At 41.7% G+C, this 22,285-nt stretch overlaps 2 protein-coding genes across 7 annotated transcripts in view; both read right to left on the reverse strand.

Annotated features, from left to right (window-relative positions):
• The window catches only part of LOC146965603 (abl interactor 2-like), a 36,564-nt gene extending 33,705 nt beyond the window's left edge, over nt 1-2,859 (reverse strand). For all 5 annotated transcript variants that reach the window (XM_085765750.1, XM_085765753.1, XM_085765751.1 and 2 more), the window contains exon 1: nt 2,703-2,859. In XM_085765750.1, the coding sequence (XP_085621876.1) occupies nt 2,703-2,819 (117 nt within the window). In that variant the 5' untranslated portion in view covers nt 2,820-2,859. The remainder of the gene's footprint in view (nt 1-2,702) is intronic.
• A 3,829-nt stretch (nt 2,860-6,688) lies between these two features.
• Nucleotides 6,689-20,503, reverse strand: tmem237a (transmembrane protein 237a). 2 transcript variants are annotated; one of them, XM_085765758.1, is made up of 11 exons: nt 20,401-20,503; nt 18,048-18,128; nt 17,830-17,958; nt 15,744-15,846; nt 15,488-15,642; nt 12,386-12,506; nt 11,323-11,514; nt 9,399-9,472; nt 9,194-9,281; nt 7,804-7,925; nt 6,689-6,834 (listed from the first exon to the last, which is right to left on the reverse strand). In XM_085765758.1, exons 2-11 carry the CDS (start codon nt 18,118-18,120, stop codon nt 6,767-6,769), a joined length of 1,125 nt encoding a protein of 374 aa, XP_085621884.1. In that variant the 5' UTR covers nt 18,121-18,128; nt 20,401-20,503; the 3' UTR covers nt 6,689-6,766. The 2 variants fall into 2 exon arrangements, with proteins under 2 accessions (XP_085621884.1, XP_085621885.1); XM_085765759.1 differs by having other exon boundaries at nt 18,048-18,132; nt 20,409-20,448.
• Between the last annotated feature and the right edge of the window lie 1,782 nt (nt 20,504-22,285).

Genomic DNA, 22,285 nt, shown 5'->3' on the forward strand with positions numbered 1-22,285 from the left:
TTCAAATAAAAAGAAAGAGACAAACAGCAGCACAGAAACTTCACGTTGTGGACTTGTGGAATAACTTGTTTTTATTAGCAAATAGCAACAGAAAAGCTTGTTTCCCCAGTTGGAGACTGTGATTTATACGCCAGTGCGACTTGTAGCTACGGTATTTCATATTTCGTGTTGAGAGGTCGGACATGCCACCGCCGTTACCTTTTTCTTTCCATCTCCTCCACAATCGCGTATAATCTCAGTAAATCCTAGGGGTGGGAGAAAAAATCGATTCACATAAATATCGCAATATCTTTTTTGACGATTTTTAAATCGATTTTTTTTTTCAAAAATCGATTATAATTTTTTATTTATTTTTTTAGAATTATTATTTTTGAATTTTTTTATTTTTGAATTTTTTTAATATTGTGCAATGTGCATTTGTTTGCCTTTTTTACATACAGAGAGTCCAGGTTTTGAAAATGGTTTAAGTTCACTTTATAATGGAGTATGTTAATTTATAGGCTCCTACAGTATTTGTGTGCAGATAAATGTTAAAAATGCTAAAGACTAAAAATCATAGAGAGAATCGGCAATATCGTAGAATCACAATTTAAATCGAATCGGCATCCAAAGAATCGTAGAAGAATCGAATCAGGAGAAAAGCATATCGTCCCAGCCCTAGTAAATCCTCTCGTCAATCAACGAAAAAATCTCCACCATTGTTGTCATGGTTACAGTTAGATTCCCACAGGGATGCCCTCAGCGTGCGTGACGTGTCCTGGAGTATGAAATGTCCTGGTCAAAACCAACTTTGTTCACATTTCTTTCTTCTTACAGAGTTTGAACAGACGTTGACTAAAGGATGCTAACATGATCCTCTAGTCTCTAGGTCTGGTTCTGGACCCATTTCTTTTTTTTCACTGCAACAGTCACAAACACTTTTCTTATCCACGCTTACATCTATCCATCTTCATGTTGTTATATATAACATGAATATATTCAGCTGTGTTTGTCTGTTGTCTGCTCCCAGTGACAATAAAGTTGTCTACTGTGACTGTTCCTGTGTTAATAACTCAGCTAATAACAGATGAGCTGATCGGTTGTTATTAGCAGTGACAGTGTAACGACAAACATCTGGATGAGTTCATCACTGACACCAACATCATCCAAACATTTATCCCTGAAACAGGATCAGATCAGCTGCTCTGGTTACGTAACATCAACCATCTGCTGCAGGAGGAGGAGGAGGAGGAAGAGGAGCAGCTCCATCACTCCTTCAGTCTGATGACATGATGGTTTGATTGATCACAGACTGATGATCAACCTGAGTCACCTGGTCCGGCACCAGCTGCTATGACGACGGCTCGGTCTCTGTCCCCTGGGTTCAGGTTGTATTGATTAGTTCTGTGTGAGTTTATTATCAATCACACTGTCGATCAGTATCTCTGCTGTTCACTGACCTACACTCATCATTCACTTCAATAACTCACTGTTCATGTCCAGATGTTGAGTTCACCGTCACCGAAAACTGTCAGAAAATTCAGTTTATCCATCAAATGACCAAACTTTCAGTTGTACGTTCACCACGCTATGATATAATAACACAACGTTACCACACAGAGTTGTTTTAGAGGGAAATTCATGCAAAACCAACTGATGCACGTTGCCTTCAGGGACAGTTTTTCATCATCAGTCTCTGTATTTCCCTCTAAAACAACTCTGTGTGGTAACGTTGTGTTGTTATCTCATAGCGTGGTGAATGTGCAGCTCACAACTTGTCCACCAGAGCGTTGTGGAGTTGTTGGATTGTGTATTTGATGAGTTTGATGAGGGAAACCAAGAAATCCCATAATGAGCCTCCGTAGCGTAGCTCTGAGCAGCTCACGGCTCTGCTCCGCTGTTCTAAAAACAGCTTGCACCGACATTAAAGGTAACGAACCTACTGCTATGACTATAGGGGTTATGGTGATGGGCCAATTTGACAAAATGTTGAACTATCCCTTTAACGAAGAATCCGAAGCCATCAGACACCTCAGACTTCATTAAGTGTCAGACCAACTTTAATAACTCAATAACTGGATCAGACCGACAGTTTCCCCACGGTACAAAAGTTGAACACTGCAAAAACCCTGAATCTTTCCAAGAATATTTGTCTTTTTTCTTGTCAAAATGTCTCATTTCTAGTCAAAACTAATCTCTTTTCACTTAAAAAATAAGACTCATCACCTAAAATGATCTTGTTTTTAGATCATTTTCACTTGTTTCAAACAAATTCTCACTTGAAATAAGTAGAAAAATCTGCCAGTTTTTGTGCTTGTAATCAGAAAGAAAAACTTGCTCCACTATCAGATTTTTCTACTTATTTCAAGTGAAAATCTGCTTGAAAGAATTAAAAAAAAAGTGTCTAAAATAAGCTGCTTTTGATGTATTGAGTCTTATTATAAGTAGAATGAGGTTGTTTTGAATAGAAATAAGACAAATATTCTTGGTGAGAGTTTGAGTTTTTGCAGCGGACTGGAGGAGGAGAACCGGAGGAGGAGAGCGGTGTGCTGCTCCCTCTGCAGCCGAACCAGCGTCACCTTCCTCGGTGTAAACTCTCCAGAGGAGCCGGTGTGAGCTGCGGAGCTCCGGTCATCATTCCATCACTGGTCGCTCTGAGTCTGAACAACACCTGAACCGGACCAAACCGGACCGAACCGGATTGAACCGGATCTCGTACCTACCTGGACATAGTTGTTCTCGCAGTACTCTGCCACTCTCTCCAGGTTGGTGAAGCTGTCCAGCAGCGCCCTCCTCCCCGCGGGGATCTCCTCCTCCAGCAGCATCTGCAGCTCCGCCATCTTTACATGGCTCCTTGGCTCCGCCGCGCGCGCACTGCCACTGACTGGCTGCGGCGCGCGCTGACCGACCCAACCGGCCGCGTGCTGCTGCTGCTGCTGCTGCCTTCAGGGGCCGTGGGAAAAAAATCACACACCTCTGCACTGCAAAAACTCAAAATCTTTCCAAGAATATTTGTCATTTTTCTTGTCAAAATGTCTCATTTCTAGTCAAAACTAATCTCTTTCCACTTAAAATGAGACTCATCACATAAAAATGAACTTGTTTTTAGATCATTTTCACTTGTTTCAAACAAATTTTCACTTGAAATAAGTAGAAAAATCTGCCAGTGAAAGCAAGTTTTTTGTGAAAGAAAAACATGAATGAATGAATGAATGAATGTACTTTTTTGAGTAATTTTTAAAATCAGTACTTTTACTTTTACTTGAGTACATATTGTTGGAAGAAATGTACTTAGTTACATTTTAAATAGCTTAAGTTACAAAGTAAAAAATATATAACTCTGTGTGGGTTGTCAAAAGTAGCTACGCCGCTGCCGCCTCGATTTCTCCCCCTTCACAGACGCACACAGCAGCAGCAGGTCATCTATGCAGGCAGGTACACACCTCTTTCCCCCTCACCGCTACGTGAGTTTGTGCATAACAGGGCTCGTTGCTATGTTGTCGTCTTAATATTAGCCATTAGCCACAGCTAGCGGTTAAAAGCTGACGTTAATGATTAAAGACAACGTTATCAGGCATGTCCATCTATTCGGCTACGTTTATGGTGACCGTGCCAGACACACCGGGGCTGAAGGCCGGACCGGCGGTCCGTTGAGTTAAATGTAGGAGCCCAGTCAGATCCATGGCCATGCTCAGAGGAACAGACAAGCAGTCCACTGCTTCAGAGCAGTTACAGTAAAGAGGCAAGAGAGAGAGAACCTAAAGTAACCCCCCCCCCCCCCTCCTCCTTCTCCTTGAGAGCAGACAGGAAAGACAGTAAAAAAACAAAACAGGTGTGTGTGAGTGAAAGAGGGAGAGAGAGATTTGTCTTTTCTTTTTTTATCCATATTGAAAATGGTATTGAGTAACGAATATTTTCCTTAATATCGATATTGAGTTGAATTTTAAAATTTTAGTATCATGATCATGATCGTGACAACCTTAGTGCCAGTAACTGTAACTGTCCATCTGATTGGCTCTGGACAACTGCAGTGTCAGAAGGTCAGAATTAAGTTGGTGCCACAGGAGCTAAAAGATGATGGAGACCAGTGTATCGATGGAGAAGGGACGAGTTTGAAACACAGAGACATGCACGCAGAATGTGAGGCCAATCTCTGGCCATTATAGCCCCCCCCCCCCCCCCCCCCCCCAAAAAAAAAAAAAAAAAGTAACTAAGTAACTTTTACTCTGAGTAAATTTTAAATGAACTACTTTTTACTTTTACTTGAGTAGATTTTTACACCAGTACTTTTACTTTTACTTGAGTAAAATTTCATCAAGGTAACTGTACTTTTACTTGAGTAGATTTTTTTGGTACTCTTTCCACCCCTGCTTATTTCAAATGAAAATCAGCTTGAAAGAAGTAAAAAGTGTCTAAAAACAAGCTGCTTTTAATGTCATGAGTCTTATTTTAAATATAATGAGATTTGTTTTGACTAGAAATGACATTTTGACTAGAAATAAGACAAATATTCTTGGTAAGATATTTGAGTTTTTGCAGTGTGCCCACAGGAACCGGGAAAACCATAGAATCTTCCACCCCTTGTACACTGCAAAAACTCAAACTCTTACCAAGAACATTTGTCTTATTTCTAGTCGAAATAAATCTCATTATACTTAAAATAAGACTCATCACATCAAAAATCTGCTTGTTTTTAGACACTTTTTTTTTTTTTTTTTTTACTTCTTTCAAGCATATTTTCACATGAAATAAGTAGAAAAATCTGATAGTGGAGCAAGTTTTTCTTTCTTATTACAAGCACACAACTTGCTTTCACTGGCAGATTTTTCTACTTATTTCAAGGGAAAATTAGTTTGAAACAAGTGAAAATGATCTAAAAACAAGATCATTTTTAGGTAACGAGTCTTATTTAAAGTGGAAAGAGATTAGTATTGAGTAGAAATTAGACACTTTGACAAGAAATAAGACAAATATTCTTGGAAAGATTTGGGGTTTTTGCAGTGTATTTGTTTAGTATGGACTTAAATTTTTTTATTTTTTTTTCATTTTATTCTCCTTTTTTTCTCCTTTTTCATCTAAGATCTGTCATATGTTTATTTTTATATGTGATAAGCGATGCACTACCACAATAATTTTTCAGTTTGAATTATCTAAGGAGGTGTGAATTTAATTTATATGTAAAATAACTGTTTATCTTTGAGTTTGTCATTGTTCATGTAATGTGGCATGTTTAAATAAAAAAATAAAACCAGGAATCTTCCACCCCTTGTATTTGTTTAGTATGGACTTACTTGTTAAAATATTTTTTTTCTTTTAATTGTTCTTTTATTTATTTTATTCTCCTTTTTCACCCTTTTTCATTTAGCTGTTATGCTGCACACAAGTGGAACAAACTACCAGTGGAACTGAAATCAGCCCCAATGAGCACTTTTAAATCCAGGTTAGTTAAAGGGATAGTAGCATTTTTTTTTTAAGTGGGGTTGTATGATGTACAAATAGCCCCTAAGTACTTTAATTGCAGTAGAAGACTCTCTGAACTCCTCCCGTTAGCAACGCCAGCCCATAATAGCCCTGCCCAGAGATTTACAACATACAGTGTTGTGAACAGACCCAAAGAAACGGCCTATTTTCACGGCCTAAAAGAGGTTTTACCTGAAAAAAAAAATACACAGTTCCATTGTTCGCTATAATATAATTTTTTCCAGCCCCTCAAAGTGCAGGAAAAACACAGTTTTTATTTGGACCTAACCAACTCACGTATCCCTCCGCCCAGGGTTAGCGCCCGCCGATCAGCAGTTGGTTAGGTCCAAATAAAAACTGTGTTTTTCCTGCACTTTGAGGGATCAACCCTCTCACATTGAGAACCATTGACATTTACTTTAGTTAGATAGTTTTGTTGTACTGGGTATAGACCAGAGGGGCATCTCTATGCAATTGAGAATGACTGATGCATCCTGGGTAATTTAGGGGCAGCACCCGGCATTTTTAAATTGCACTCAGTGGCTTTTTGTGTTTTGATGGAGCGTAGACTAACTAACAATCAATTTGAATGTTTTATTTTGTGTTTCTTTTGTAGCACTATGCCTCATAATTATTTTGACACCCTCTTTGAAACCCACCGTTCACGCTATCTTGAAAAATTACAATGAATGAATCTAGCGGTATGCTCCTTTAGCCTCCCACAGTGATCAATGACTCCACACAGTGGCCAGAAATGTCTGACCCAGACATCTACACGTATTTGGTGGAATCACCGGGAGGTTTTGGCTCAGTGTTGTCTGTAAATAGCCTGTTAATAGACAACTTTTTGTTACTTAGTTTGTTAAACCAGTTAGGCTGAACTTTTCAATGGAGGGATGCCGGGCGCTGCCCCTAAATTACCCAGGATGCATCAGTCATTCTCATTTGCATAAAGATGCCGCTCTGGTCTATACTGGAATATTTATGCATTTTCAGTGGGTATATACTGAGTAAACCTGAGTATCACATAGACTTCACCAAGAGCAGCAGCAGAGCAGCAGCTCCCCCCGGTGGTTCAACTCTGTCTGCACAACACACACTCAACTGCTGCTTCTGTACACACTCAGTTTATTTACAAAACCACTCCCAGGTAAACAAAGACCTACCTGACACACACACACACACACACACACACACACACACACACACACACACATGCTTGCCGCACACACACACACACACTCACACTCACACACACACACACACTTACATTCATATAGTACAAAAACATAGAAACAGACAGTGAACAGCTGTGAGGTTGTGTTGTTCATGCCGGGACGTCCAGGTTCTCGTCTCCTCTGGGGTAACCCTCCACCTCCATCGCCATGAGGAACTCTGCAACACACACACACATCACACTGTTAGTGCACACACATACACACACACATACACACATACCACCTCTACACTGTGTGTGCCTCCCTCTGGTGGTCACACGGAGAACAACATCCACACTGCGTCTCCTTCTCATGGGCTCTAATCGGCTGCAGAGTTCATGTACAGACTGAGCTCTGGGTGTTGCACCAAAGACACTTTGTAATGTTGGATTTATGTTGTGAATAGAATTAGGATGTAGTTTGTGTTTTGTTTTGTTTAAATGTTACATTTCTGTTATTTTGTTTATTATTTATGTGAAACTTTAGACGTCATGGGACACAAGACAAATTTCAGAGTGATCTGACAATAAAGTGCAATCTTATCTCATCTCATCTCATCCAGTGGTGGACAGTAATGGATGGAGGATTTGTACTTTACTTGAGTATTAGATTTCTTTGGTACTTATTACTCTTACTTGAATACATTTCCAAGACAAATATTTTTAACTTTTACTGGAGTTAATTAGTAGGAAGGCTGAAAAGTACTGGTTACTTTCAGGTCTTTTTCTAAAATCCTATTGGACACAAGCTGTGTTTGTCTGTGAAGGAAACCCTAACCCCTAAAAGCAGCACATCAGTGCAGCTGAGCAGCAAAGAGTTCATTCTCACTAACAAGAGTTAAAAGCTCCTTACATTCATTTACAAACAATTAGAGTCATTCATTGATGTGAAGAATAAGACATTTACTCTTACTCTTACTCTTACTTTAAGTACATTAAAAAGCATGTACTTTTGGATACTTAAGTACCTTTAAAAGCAAGTACTTTTTTACTCTTACTGGAGTAACATGTCGACTGAGCTACTTTTACTTGTAATGGAGTAAATTTTGACCAGTAGTATTTGTACTCTTACTCAAGTACTGGGGTCGAGTACTCTGTCTATCTCTGATCTGATCTGATCTTATCTGATCTGTCACTCTGAGTCTGACCTTCAGTGTAGTCGATGTCGGGCCGGGAGGAGACGACGGCCCAGGCCAGACCCACCAGCAGAGCCACCACCAGGTTCACCACGATCCACGGCCTCAAGATCTGCTCCTCTGAACCTGGAGGCCTGAGGAGGAAGAGGAGGAGGAGCAGGAGGAAGAGGAGTAGGAGCAGGAGGAGGAAGAGGAGGAGAGAAGACGAAGGAGGAGGAGTAGTAGTTTTAGTGTCTCTTCCACAGTGATCTTAGTGTTCACAGTTTCATTAAACTGTAAAACCTACAGTTGTTAAACCTCTGGGAAATTTTGAAAGGCCCACGGGGCTACTGCCAGTTTTGCCATCTCTGTCAACATGGGAATCAAACCCACGATCTTAAGGTCAAGACAGAGCTGATCACATAGACACATGATCATCTTTCTATAAGCACTGATATGGAGGAGCTGTAACCACATTAGGTTAACTGTGTGCGTGTTTGTGGTTGTGTTTGACAGAGACTGTCAGTAGATGAACTGTCGCTCTGGCCTGAGACTGGGAGGTTACCACGGCAACTTGAGGTGGTTGCCCATGGCGATAGGGGTCCCCCAGGCTGAGGCAGACAGAAACGTGGAGAAAAAGAGAGATTTTCTGCCTCTGCACTGGTCCCACATTTAGGCTTACTGTGACAAAACGGTAGCTCCCATCAGAAAGAAACACAGACCATCATCGCTGTAAGGACTTCCTGAACGATTTGGTGTGATTTTGGGGTTTCTACAGTAAATATTTTGCAAAAACGTGCGATTTTAAAACAGGGGTCCGTTCTGCTTCTCTCAGAAAATCTTTGTATTGGAGTCAATGAGGAGCAGAGACAGACGTGGCCGCACTCAGAGGCTGATAATTCAAATTCTGTAAGTCTCTCTGATATTTTGAGCACATGATGAGAGACAGAACAAGTTTGTCTACAAATTTGGAAAAAAAACACGTGTGTAGAGTGTAAATTGTGTACGGGAGGAGTGTGGAAAGAGAAAAAATCTGGAATTTTTTTAGGCTCTCTCCCACTCTAACCGATGATGTCACCCACTCTGACACGAACATTCCGTGCAATACACACCCATTATAATCTCATAATTTCTCCAAAAATGATCATGGTCATTGATCAGGGATTGATCAAAAACTATATGACCTATCAAAACGTGGAGTAATACGACAATACACAAGACTTGTGTCTACTGTTTAAAGTTTAAATGGAGTCTCTAGGTGAAAGTATGCCTGAGCAGTAGACGTTTGTAAAACTCCAATGATTGTTCTTTTTCGCTCTTTTTTCCCCCCGCCTGTTCCATTGACTTCAATGCAAAATTTTCGCCCCGTGGCCCTAATTAAACATGTGTGTTGTCATGACGACAGCAGAAACACGAGTCTCACCACAGAGTCTCATTGGCCGTTGGATACAGGTTGATACGATCACTGGTCATCTGTTGGCTCAGGGACAGGATCAGGGCGATGAAGTACACTGACATCACAGAGAGAGAGAGAGGCCTTCATCATCACCATCATCATCATCATCATCATCATCATCATCATCATCATCATCATCATCATCATCATCATCATCATCTTCATCACTTACAGAAGGAGGCCAGCACCGTCGGGTCCAGGGTGAGGAACCCTCTCAGGGCCATGGAGGCTTTAGCCAGGTTCACTCTGCAGATCACACACACACATGTTGATTGATTGATTGATTGATTGATTGATTGATTGATTGATTGATTTTAAGGTCAAATGTCTTTTGGCCTGCTACGTAAGTCTGAGACTGAACCCAGAACAGATGTAACTCCATATGGAAATTACTAGGGGTGTCACGATTTTGATTTTTTATCGAAATCGATCGAAATTACGTCACGATCTCGAGCATCGAAGTCAAAGAGAGGATCGACGATCCCGCCCCCCCTCCGCAAAGCTACAACTGCCCGTTGTCCCCATTGCGCACCAAGCGTCTTGTCAGTCACTGGTCCGAGTTTTCCTTTACTTTTCATTTAACACTCATTCTCTCTCCCTCTCTCTCTCTCTCTTTTTTTTTTTTTTTTACTGGCGGTGTCAGCTGATGTGCACGTCTGCAGCAACCCAAACAAATGCACATGTTGCCTGGCTTTATTCCAACCACATGATTGGTTCGGCATGGCGCAACTCTCAATATCATTGGCTATTTGCCAAAACATGGATGAATGAAACCTATCGACCACGTCTCATATTTCTATCGAAGAAAAGTTATTTCACAATTTATAGTGTTTTATCACCCAGCCCTGGTGGGCTACTGTCCCCCTCCTACCTGGGGAACAGGAGGGAGACACAGCTCTAACTACACAACACCGACACGCACTGAGAGCCGCATGTTGCAGAGACGTTATAAGAATAAAAAAATAAAAATAAAAAAAAAACCCCTGCAAATAATACGCCGACGAAAAGGTGCAACTTGCCACTTTTTGTAGATGTATTATTTGCGGGGGCTTTGAGGGATCTGGTGACGGTGGAGGACCGGGACTGATTGACTGTGGGCCACCACCAGTCTGATCAGGACCTGATCATCAGGTCCATGGCAGCGCAGCAGCTGCAGCTCTGCCCCGCTGTCACATGACTCTCCGTATCAGCGCAATCTCGTTTACATTACATTAAGCCGACATCAGGAGAATAATGAGACACGACGGTAAATTAATGAAAATAAAACTATGATAATGTACAGATATAAATATATTTGTTTCAAAACCTTGGGGGCAAATTTGGCCCCTGGATCATGATTTTTGGGGGCATGTTACCTTTATATTGTAAAGAAATTATTTAAATGTGACCATTAGTGCCTAATGTGATACATTATGGAAATTGCATCACTTATATGTATCCCATCTTTTGAAATAAGATTTACTGTACAAAATTTGATGAATAAAACCAATGATCGTAGACTAGACTAGTCTGAAAATAGCAAAGGCCTCTGTGCTGTAAGAAAAAGAAAAAAAATCGAGAATCGAATCGAATCGTGACCCTAAAATCGAAAATCAAATCGAATCGAGGATTTGGAGAATCGTGACACCCCTAGAAATTACAGATCTAGTCCAAGAGGGATTGTTGTGGGTTTTTAAAGGGATAGTTCAACATTTTGGCAAATTGCCCCATTGCCATAATCCCTATAGTCATAGCAGTAGGTTCGTTACCTTTAATTGTCGGTGCAAGCTATTTTTAGAACGGCGGAGCAGAGCCGTGAGCTGCTCAGAGCTACGCTACGGAGGCTCATTATGGGATTTCTTGGTTTCCCTCATCAAACTCATCAAATACACAATCCAACAACTCCACAACGCTCTGGTGGACAAGTTGTGAGCTGCACATTCACCACGCTATGAGATAATAACACAACGTTACCACACAGAGTTGTTTTAGAGGGAAATGCAGAGACTGATGATGAAAAACTGTCCCTGAAGGCAACACGCATCAGTGGTTTTGTATGAATTTTAGAGTTTAGGCTATCTTGTTTTCAACAACAACAAGGAGAAGCACACACAGACCTGTCGAACGCGGACACGGTGCTGATGGCGAGCAGCAGGTAGAGCAGCGACTGTGCGGGGTAGGCCAGCAGGTGGTACTGCTGCAGCAGGTTGGGCAGCGTGGTCATCTGCTCCCCTGCCAACACGTACACCACGATGATGTTCCACACGGCGTAGCCGGCCAGGAAGCCGTGGGAGAACAGGCCCAGCACCCTGCACACCGGGAAACAACACACATCACACACTGCTGCTCCGAGTCCCACTGCTGCAGCTGCATCTGGCTCCCAGGGAACTCTAGGAGAGATGTTAAAGGGATAGTTCACCCAAAATTCAAATTTCACTCATTATCTACTCCCCCTCATGTGGACTAAGGGCTGGGAGAAGTTTCAGAGTCCTCTGTGGCTTCTGTCCATATGACGGTTGCAAATGGATACCAACTGTCTTCGTAATAAAAAGACACACCAAAAAACATCCAAATACCTCCATGCTGCTCGTATGTAATGTCCGTCTTGTATTGAAGCCCCGAAATGCGAAATTGTCCCGAAATTCAAAATTTGGATGAACCAGGGTCCGTCCTCTTCCCAGTTCGTCCAAATTTGATGAACCGGTGAGCGGAGCTTCGAGAAGCGTCCGCTACAAAACAAGCTTGAAATATAGACTTATTAAATTTTTTTCGGGACAATTTCGCATTTTCAATACAAGACGGACATTACATACGAGCAGCATGGAGGTATTTGGATGTTTTTTGGTGTGTCTTTTTGTTACGAAGACAGTTGGTATCCATTTGCAACCGTTATATGGACATGCACTGCTACGCCGAGACCCCCTGAAATTTCAATTTTGGGTGAACTATCCCTTTAACACAGGTTAACTTTACTTATATGATTGCTATTGTTTAATTGTTTATCACTGTGTCTTATCATCTTTTGATCGTTTTTGATTAATATTGTTTTTAAATGTTTAATGTTGTTTAGTTTAAAGTACCTTGAGATGCACTTTTTGTATCAAAGGCGCTACTATATAAATAAAATCATTATTATCATTATACTTATTAATATTTGTAGTTGTGTGTGTGTCTCCAGACCTGAAGCTGCTGTGGACCCTCAGGGCCACGTCTCTGGTCGTCCACATCTGTCTGTGGTCCAGGTAGTCGTCCATCAGCTCCGAGTGTCTCAGCTGCTCCACCCGCTCCGCCTGGAAACGCCCTGCACGGGCCACAACGTGATGATGTCAGAGTCTTGGACTATTTTTTTTTTTTTTAAAAACACAACATCTCCTTTCATTGTTATGCAGATGACGTCCAAATTTATCTTCCACTCAAACAAAACAACAAAGATTCACTGAATCCTCTTAGTAACTGTTTGGAGGACGTAAAAACATGGATGCACCTAAACTAAACTTCTTGAACCTCAATGAAAGCAAGACAGAGATTGTAGTGTTTGGGCAATATCTGAACAAGGACATTGCACTTGGCCCTTTAACTTGCTCAATTCAGCCATCTGCTAAAAGTCTCGGCGTAATATTAGACTCTACATTCAAATTGGACCAACAGATCAGTTCTGTTGTTAAAACAAGCTTTTTTCAGCTACAAAGGGACCATATCACACCAGTTTTAGCCTCGCTACACTGGCTTCCTGTTAAATTTAGGATTGATTTTAAGATTTTATTGTTTGTTTTTAAGATCTTAAATGGCTTAGCCCCACCCTATTTATGTGACCTTTTAAGTTTTCAAGTTGCACCCAGAGAAACAAGATCAGCAAACGCTTCCCCTAGGGGTCCCTAGAACAAGATGCAGAACTAGAGGTGACAGAGCTTTTGCGGTGGCAGCAGCCAGGCTCTGGAACGAGCTTCCTAGACACATCAAATCTGCTAAAGATGTTGTGCAATTCAAGTCTTTGCTCAAGACTTACTTTTTCTCGCTGGCCTTCAGTGTGGGTTAATATGTTTACTATGTATTAGGGCTGGGACGATATGCTTTTCTCCCGATTCGATTCTTCTACGATTTTTTGGATGGCGATTCGATTTAAATTGCGATTCTACGATATTGCCGATTCTCTCTATGATTTTTAGTCTGCATCTTTTACATTTATCTGCACACAAATACTGTAGGAGCCTATAAATTAACATACTCCATTATAAAGTGAACTTAAACCCTTTTCAAAACCTGTACCCTCTGTATGTAAAAAGGCGAACAAATGCACATTGCACAATATTTCAAAAAAAAGAAAAAAAAGAAAAGAAAATCGATTTTTGTAAAAAAAAAAAAAAATAGATTTTTGTAAAAAGAAATTGATTTAAAAATCGTCAAAAAAGATAATGCGATATTTAAGTGAATTGATTTTTTCTCCCACCCATACTATGTATACTGTGGAACTGTTTATTTGTGCATGCGTATGGATCTGAGTCTGAATGTGTTTGATATAATGTGTCTGATATGACTTGTACAGCACTTTGGTCAACAATGGTTGTTTTTAAATGTGCTAGATAAATAAAATTGAACTGAACTGAACTGAACTGAGTCTAAGGAGGAGCTGGGTCATCCGTCATCGGTCAGAGGTCAGAGGTCGGCCCACACTGACCCACTTAGACAGCAGCTCTGCTCCTGGTGGATTAGACAGGCTGCGGTGTGTTCTGGGTTAGTGAGGGTTTAAAGAGCAACATGAAGACACCGTGAGGAGTAAACCAGGCCCTGATTGGTTTAGAGGGATTTACCCATCAGCCTTTGGCTCCACACATTAATTAATTAGAACTCATCAAGGGGCTGTGACATCAGTCTGTCTCAGACTCCTCTGAAATATTTAATCAGAACGAAGAAGATTAACGAGATCATTAACACGAAGAGCTGAGAGGAGAGAGTCAGTCACTCTGAGTTTATACCACAGAAAATATGAGTCAACAGAATCAAAACCTCTTTTTATGTCATAACATAAAAGCTCCATACGGTATAAAGGTAGATGTTTGTATTAAAGCTCCATACAGTATAAAGGTAGATGTTTGTGTTAAAGCTCCATACAGTATAAAGGTAGATGTTTGTGTTAAAGCTCCATACAGTATAAAGGTAGATGTTTGTATTAAAGCTCCATACAGTATAAAGGTAGATGTTTGTGTTAAAGCTCCATACAGTATAAAGGTAGATGTTTGTGTTAAAGCTCCATACAGTATAAAGGTAGATGTTTGTGTTAAAGCTCCATACAGTATAAAGGTAGATGTTTGTGTTAAAGCTCCATACAGTATAAAGGTAGATGTCCATGTGTAGTGTGATTATAAAGCAGCTCTAGGTTCTATATTAATACTGTGAAAGTATCAAAGCCTCAGTCCACAGAGAAATGCACACAGCCTGTATTCAGAAACTGAGCCTTAAAACCAGCCGTCAGGACTTCCTGTCACTTTGTGATGTCACAACTAAACCCCGCCCCCTCACCACCTGGACCCACCATCCAACAACTTGGAGGATTTGGTTTCTTTGAGTGTTTTATTCTGAAATCTGCTCTGTTTTTAATTGGATCACTTTAGAAAACAGTCAGCAGCCAATCAGAAGAGAGGCTCAGAGCCTCCTCCTCTCTTCTGATTGGCTGACACCGACCTGTTGTTACTATTCATTTTTATTTTACCTTTATTTTACCAGGCAAATTGCTTGAGATAAAAAAAAATCTCTTTTACAAGCATGGCCTAGAGCTCCAGAGAGAAGCTGGAGGAGATGGAAAACTACACTGAGATGGTTTTTAGATCTTCATAGATCAATCTATTAGGGGTGGGAGAAAAAATCGATTCACATAAATATCGTGATATCTTTTTTGACGATTTTTAAATCAAATTCTTTTTCAAAAATCGATTTTTCTTTTTTTGTAATACAAAGGTATTGTGCAATGTTTTGTTAGCCTTTTTTACATACAGAGAGTCCAGGTTTTGAAAAGGGTTTAAGTTCACTTTATAATGGAGTTTGTTAATTTATAGGTTCCTACAGTATTTGTGTGCAGATAAATGTAAAAAATGCTAAAGACTAAAAATTAAGAGAATCTGCAATATCGTAGAATCGCAATTTAAATCGAAGCGCCATCCAAAAAAATCGTAGAAGAATCGAATCGGGAGAAAAGCATATCGTCCCAGCCCTACAATCTATTACTGATTAATATGAATGAAAACGTATTGTTGATAATAGAAACGTATTGATCGTGGCGTCACTCACTGTTCCTCTCCACGAAGACTTTTCCGACCGGCTGGCTGTGTCCGTGGGGGGCGGAGAACAGGGAATGCTGGGGGATGGGCGACTGAGCGTCCGTGATGATGTCGTCGTCCTCGGCTCCCAGGTCGTTGCTGTAGTGCTCCAAGGCCTTGGTCTTCCTGTCGGGGGACAGCAGAGGAGGAGGAGTCAGACTCTTGTTGCCCTGACGATGACCCCTGACACCTGCGGTTAATGACATCATTAGTCTAACTGCCGTCACCTCTTCCTCTTCGTCTTCTTCACAACCACGGTTGCCTCCTCTCCGTCCGTGGTTGGCTCGGCAAAGTCTCCGTTTGGCACTTCAGTGTGTTCTGCTTCCTGGTCTGACAGAAGACAAAGACAGCACACGGTGAGCGAAGGGTTAACAGCTGATCACTGACCCAATGAGGTGGATCGAACTACTAGAGGCGGCCATATTGTGTCAGTCCACTCACTCTGACTCTGGCTGCAGTAGATGGTGAGCCAGTCATCTGCACTAAAAAACTACTCATAACTCCGTACAGTTTTAACCATATGTTACGGCCGGAAGGGGTTCGGCCTTGTGTGTGTGTCTCTCTCTCCCTTTCCCTCACAGCTCTACCCAGTTCCCCAATCAGGACAACAAGGTTCACCTGGGCTGCTGATCTTAAATACCCTGCAGCTGACACCAGAGAGCGGGGGGGCAGTGCATGGGGACTGCTGGGTTTGCCTGCCTCCCATCTTGGCTTTTGTTTGTTGAGTTTATGTCTCCTTTTAGTTAATTTAGTGTCTTTGTGTTCGGGGTCATTGTTGGGTCCATTGTTATGCCCCTCTGGGCCAACGAAGTTCTGGGGCGTAACAATTGGGGGCTCGTCCGGGATATGAACCCCGGGACCAACTCTGCTAGTGACGTTGTGGAGAGGAACCCTGTGATATTGGTTAACTATCTAGTCTTCAGTGGCTTCCCGGGAGGCTTCTTTAAACGTTGAACTCTGCGAGTGAACAGTGGACCATGGCAAGGTCCACGGCCACACAGAAAACGTACCCACACCCAGGTTTCACCACCAAAAATAAGAAAGGCAAAATAACAAAGTGGCAAGAGTCTCTCTCTGCCCGACGACTACCTTACAGGGAACTCTCAAGTAAACACAGACAGGCAGTTAAATCACAAACCATCTTGAAAAGAAGACTACTACAGCTACAAACCTTTACTTCACCTCATGGTTGTTCAGATCCCGGACGAGCCCCCAATTGTTACGCCCCAGAACTTTGTTGGCCCAGAGGGGCATAACAATGGACCCAACAATGACCCCAAACACAAAGACACTAGCTGTGAGGGAGAGGGAGAGAGAGACACACACACAAGGCCGAACCCCTTCCGGCCGTAACACCATATTAAGCTTGTGTGTGTTTAAAATGTTTTTTTTTGAGTTATGTTTATTGATCTAAACTTTCGATAGTGCTCCACTGGGGTCCAATATCACATCAAAAGCCCCTGAAATGAGCAGAATAGATCCCCTATAAGTATTTGCAAAATTTTCCTACAGTGTTATTTTTATAGAAAAGTACATTATTAAGATTATTCGAGATTCTAAGTGTGTATCAGTATCATAACTGCATTTCTGGCATTCATAACAAATTAAACTGTTTGAAAATTGGTCAAAAACTGATCAAGTTCTGGTTGTTTTAGTAGAACATGAACCAGAGGCCTAATGCTCTGAGGGAGCGAGCGGACTGAGCCAAGATGGCACCCCCGTGTCATATATAGAGAGCCTAAGCAGGAAGTAACGTTGCCATGGGAACTCAACTCAGAAAAAGTCTCCATGTAAGTGAACGGGAGTCAAAGTTTTATTTCTAATGTGATTGAATTGTGTGATGATAAAACTCTCTGACCTCTACCTGTTTAAAACACCACGGTTCATGAAGAGAAACCAGCAGTTTGTTGTCACGGCAACAGAAGAATGTATTTAGTGTGAAGACGCTCTACGGACTACAGATCTGGTGTCCCACTAAAAATATGTCACCAACTGTAACGGGAAAGGAAGGACGCCATGTGGTGACGTCACTACGCCACCTGGAGTCTTTCTGGTTACGGATTCTAAGGAGTTTTATTTTACAATAGTTTTACAACAAACTGCTGATTTCTCTTCATGAACCGTGGTGTTTTAAACAGGTAGAGGTCAGAGAGTTTTATCACCACACTATTCAATCACATTAGAAATAAAACTTTGACTCCTGTTCACTTACATGGAGACTTTTTCCGAGTTGCGGTCCCATGGCGACGTTACTTTCTGCTTCTGCTTCGGCTCTCTATACAGTAGTAGGCTATATATCTGTGGTTCTCATACCTATGGTCGCCGCCTTCTTCCTCTTCCTCTTCTTCTGTGGTGCTGGATCTTGCGGCTCCGGGGTCAGATGGTCTCTGCTGTCGGAGTGGGTCCTGTTGGCCCCCCCCTCCCCCTCCAGCTCCAGCCCTGCTGCAGACAGACACACAGCAGAGTTTACTATGACACACAGCAGAGTGACAGTAGAGTAGAGTAGACGTCTGCTGTGTGACTCCTCCCACCTTCTCCCTGCTCCTCTCCATCAGTCACCACCTCCTTCTTCAGCTTCTTCTTTTTGCTCTTGACGGTCGGCATGGTGACGGCTCTCTGTGGGAGGAGCAAAGAACAACATGGCCGACACAGTGAGTGACCTGAGTTCTGAGGATGCGTGGACGTGGAGTAGAGTAGGGTAGGGTAGAGTAGGGTAGGGTAGGGTAGAGTAGAGTAGGGTAGGGTAGGGTAGAGTAGGGTAGAGTAGGATAGGGTAGGGTAGAGTAGAGTAGGGTAGAGTACTAGGGTAGGGTAGAGTAGGGTAGGGTAGAGTAGGGTCGGGTAGAGTAGGGTAGGGTAGGGTAGGGTAGAGTAGAGTAGAGTAGGGTAGGGTAGAGTAGAGTAGAGTAGGGTAGAGTAGAGTAGAGTAGGGTAGGGTAGGGTAGAGTAGGGTAGGGTAGGGTAGGGTAGAGTAGGGTAGGGTAGGGTAGAGTAGGGTAGGGTAGAGTAGAGTAGGGTAGGGTAGAGTAGAGTAGGGTAGGGTAGAGTAGGGTAGGGTAGGGTAGAGTAGAGTAGGGTAGGGTAGGGTAGGGTAGAGTAGAGTAGGGTAGGGTAGAGTAGGGTAGGGTAGGGTAGAGTTGAGTAGGGTAGGGTAGGGTAGGGTAGAGTAGGGTAGGGTAGAGTAGGGTAGGGTAGGGTAGAGTAGGGAAGGGTAGAGTAGGGTAGGGTAGAGTAGAGTAGGGTAGGGTAGAGTAGGGTAGAGTAGGGTAGGGTAGAGTAGGGTAGGGTAGGGTAGGGTAGAGTAGGGTAGGGTAGGGTAGGGTAGGGTAGAGTAGGGTAGGGTAGGGTAGAGTAGGGTAGAGTAGAGTAGGGTAGGGTAGAGTAGAGTACAGTAGAGTAGGGTAGGGTAGAGTAGAGTAGAGTAGGGTAGGGTAGGGTAGGGTAGGGTAGAGTAGGGTAGAGTAGAGTAGGGTAGGGTAGGGTAGGGTAGGGTAGGGTAGAGTAGGGTAGGGTAGAGTAGAGTAGGGTAGGGTAGAGTAGAGTAGGGTAGGGTAGGGTAGAGTAGAGTAGAGTAGAGTAGGGTAGAGTAGAGTAGAGTAGAGTAGGGTAGAGTAGAGTAGAGTAGGGTAGGGTAGAGTAGAGTGGGGTAGGGTAGAGTAGGGTAGGGTAGAGTAGAGTAGAGTTGAGTAGAGTAGGGTAGGGTAGAGTAGAGTAGAGTAGAGTAGAGTAGAGTAGAGTAGAGTAGAGTAGGGTAGGGTAGAGTAGGGTAGGGTAGAGTAGGTAGGGTAGGGTAGGGTAGAGTAGGGTAGAGTAGGGTAGGGTAGGGTAGGGTAGGGTAGAGTAGAGTAGAGTAGGGTAGGGTAGAGTAGAGTAGGGTAGGGTAGGGTAGAGTAGGTAGGGTAGGGTAGGGTAGAGTAGGGTAGAGTAGGGTAGGGTAGGGTAGGGTAGAGTAGGGTAGGGTAGGTAGGGTAGGTAGAGTTGAGTAGAGTAGGGTAGAGTAGGGTATGGAGTATAGAATAGGGTAGTGTAGAGTAGAGAAGTGTAGGGTAGGGAGAGTAGTGTACATAGCAACATAAACTACTTCCTGTTTTCAGATGGACACCTGTCAGGTCAACAGCTTCAGGACAAAGGTCGGGTTGCTGTTAAGTTTTTAAACTACTGTTTTCACATTTTAAATATTTTTTGTCAAGTTTTCTTTTTTTCCCCTGCACTTTTTCAGTGATCCTTCTGGTACCACTGTTTGCAAGAACAAAATCAAAATCAAAATCAAATAATCAAATCAAATCAAATCAAATCAAAGGGTCATGTTGACAGTTATGTTGTCAGCTGTTTGGTCAAATAATGGATCCAACTTGCAGGCAGTTGATTGCAGGTTTCTCTTACAAAGGGACTTCACATTAAATGTCTTAAATGTACAAAATGATTACATTGATACAAAGATTACACATGGTTTTCATGCTTTGAATTATTTGGGAAAGGCCAGAATTTTCCTCCACCAAGTTCTTGATATTGTCAATCACAATCAATTATTTCTGGGCTATTTCTACACAATCAATTGTTATTTCTTGTCATTATCACATAGGCCTAAATAACGGCCTGTAAATTAAAGGGTTTCCCAGAGTTGAAATCAGCAATATATTCATGTACAGCATTAAACATCAGTTCATTTCATATAGATTTCCAATATTATTTATCAATTACCCTTGTTTCAACTTTATCTAAACTTCCTCATCACCGTCACTTCACTGGTCTCATGTCAATAAACCTGATCAATAACAACATGTTTGTGGTTCAGGTTCAGATTCTCAGAGTTTAACACTGAAACTGTCTGAAGACTAAAAATAGACAGAATCAATGTCAAGATGTTCGATATCTGAAGGAAACTCGGTTACCTGGTTAAATCCTGGTTGTAGTTGCCGTGACGACCGGACACATGCTGCTTAATAACGCACGTCCTGCAGGTGAATCAGTCGGTGTCTCTCACCTGAGAGGAGGAAACACTGTGACTCTGATCCCATCAGGCTCAGTGTCTTAGGCCCCGTCTCTGTCCAACACTCACCCCTCCTCCCCCTCTCCCTCCTCCTCTCCTCCTCCTCCTCACCCCTCCTCTCCTCCCCCTCCTCCCTCTTCTCCTCTCCTCTCCCTCCTCCTCTTTTACAAAGATTACCGTTAGATAGGATAAAGGCATTTGTTTTTTTTTACAGATTGCATTATAGAAAGACATTGTAGAGAGCACATAGGTTCAAGGTCTTGATAGCTTTTGTGTTATTAGATTTTTCAGTAGTTTTAATATTCTGCTTGACTTTGTTCTTAAATGTAAGAAAAAAGGGATTTTAATTTGTGTATCTACATTTATGAATGTGCCATTTGGATAAAAGGATAATGAGATTAATGATGTAGTATTGTCTAACTTTGGTGAACGGAAATACTGTAACTAACTTAGTATATGGTATATAGGGTATATATTTATTTATGGGGATAATTTATATATTTACGAGGATATGCATGTAGTATATATTTATTTTTGTAATTATATATTTATATAGATATTTATGAAGTGTATATATGGTATATATTTATATAGGTGTATTATGTAGTTATGATATCTGTGTAGTTATAAACTGAAGAGTAGTTAAAAAGGGGTGGAAAATTCAAAAAGTATTGTACTTCTTCCCACTCCTTTTTCGAACAATGTGCAGTGTTTTGTTATGTATTAGCTCTTTATTTTATTGTATTTTTTTAAATTTCTTTTTTCTTTCTTTTGTATGTACAATAGTCACATACATTTATTTTCTTTTTATACATATTCGAAAATAAAATAAATTAATTCATTAATTCATTCAAATACAGTGAAGCCAAACGGTACATTTTCAAAACGAAGGCAAAAATCTGGCTCAATAGAATAGGGACTCATCCTCTCCCTCCTCTTCCTCTGGTCAGGAGGAGGAGGAGGAGGAGACACTGACGGGCAGAGGAGGCACGATCGCAGGTTTGAGACCCGTCCGGCCGGTGGGGTTTATAGAGCAGCAGCAGGTGGATGAGCAGCAGCTGAGCCCTGACAGAATGGAGCTCTGTGATTGGTCGATGAGCTGCTGCCGTGTCACCAGCTGGCAGCGCTACGTGTTAGCCACCAAGCTAATAATCCGTCGGCGTGACCGTCTGAACACTAAACACAAACACGACCCAGATTCATGTTCACACTCAGAGACGAACTGAACTGATCACAGGTCGTATTGATTAGTGATTATTGATTATTGATTATTGATGAGTGAGTGATTCACAGCAGGAGGAGGAGAACACAATGAGTCCAGTGGGTTGGTCGTTGAACTACATCTCCCATGAGCCTCTGGTGCAACAAACACTGTGTTGAGCAGGTTAAGAGGTCAGAGGTGAAGACCGTCACCATAGAAACCAGGTCAACACAATGAATCCTATCACACACACACACACACACACACACACACACACACACACACGTTTATTCACTGCAAAAACTCTAAATCTTACCAAGAATATTTGTCTTATTTCTAGTCAAAACAAATCTCATTATACCTAAAATATGTATATTTATACATATACATAGGTAGTTATACATAAAAAAGCAGCTTGTTTTTAGACACTTTTGACTTATTTCAAGTCTGTTTTCATTTGACATAAGTAGAAAAATCTGACAGTGGAGCAAGTTTTTCTTTCTTATTACAAGCACAAAAAAAAACTTGCTTTCACTGGCAGATTTTTCTACTTATTTCAAGTGAAAATCAGTTTGAAA

This window comes from Trachurus japonicus, chromosome 21 (assembly GCF_045865225.1).
Source record: "Trachurus japonicus isolate A0001 chromosome 21, Traja_1.0".
In the NCBI taxonomy this organism is placed as follows: domain Eukaryota; kingdom Metazoa; phylum Chordata; class Actinopteri; order Carangiformes; family Carangidae; genus Trachurus; species Trachurus japonicus.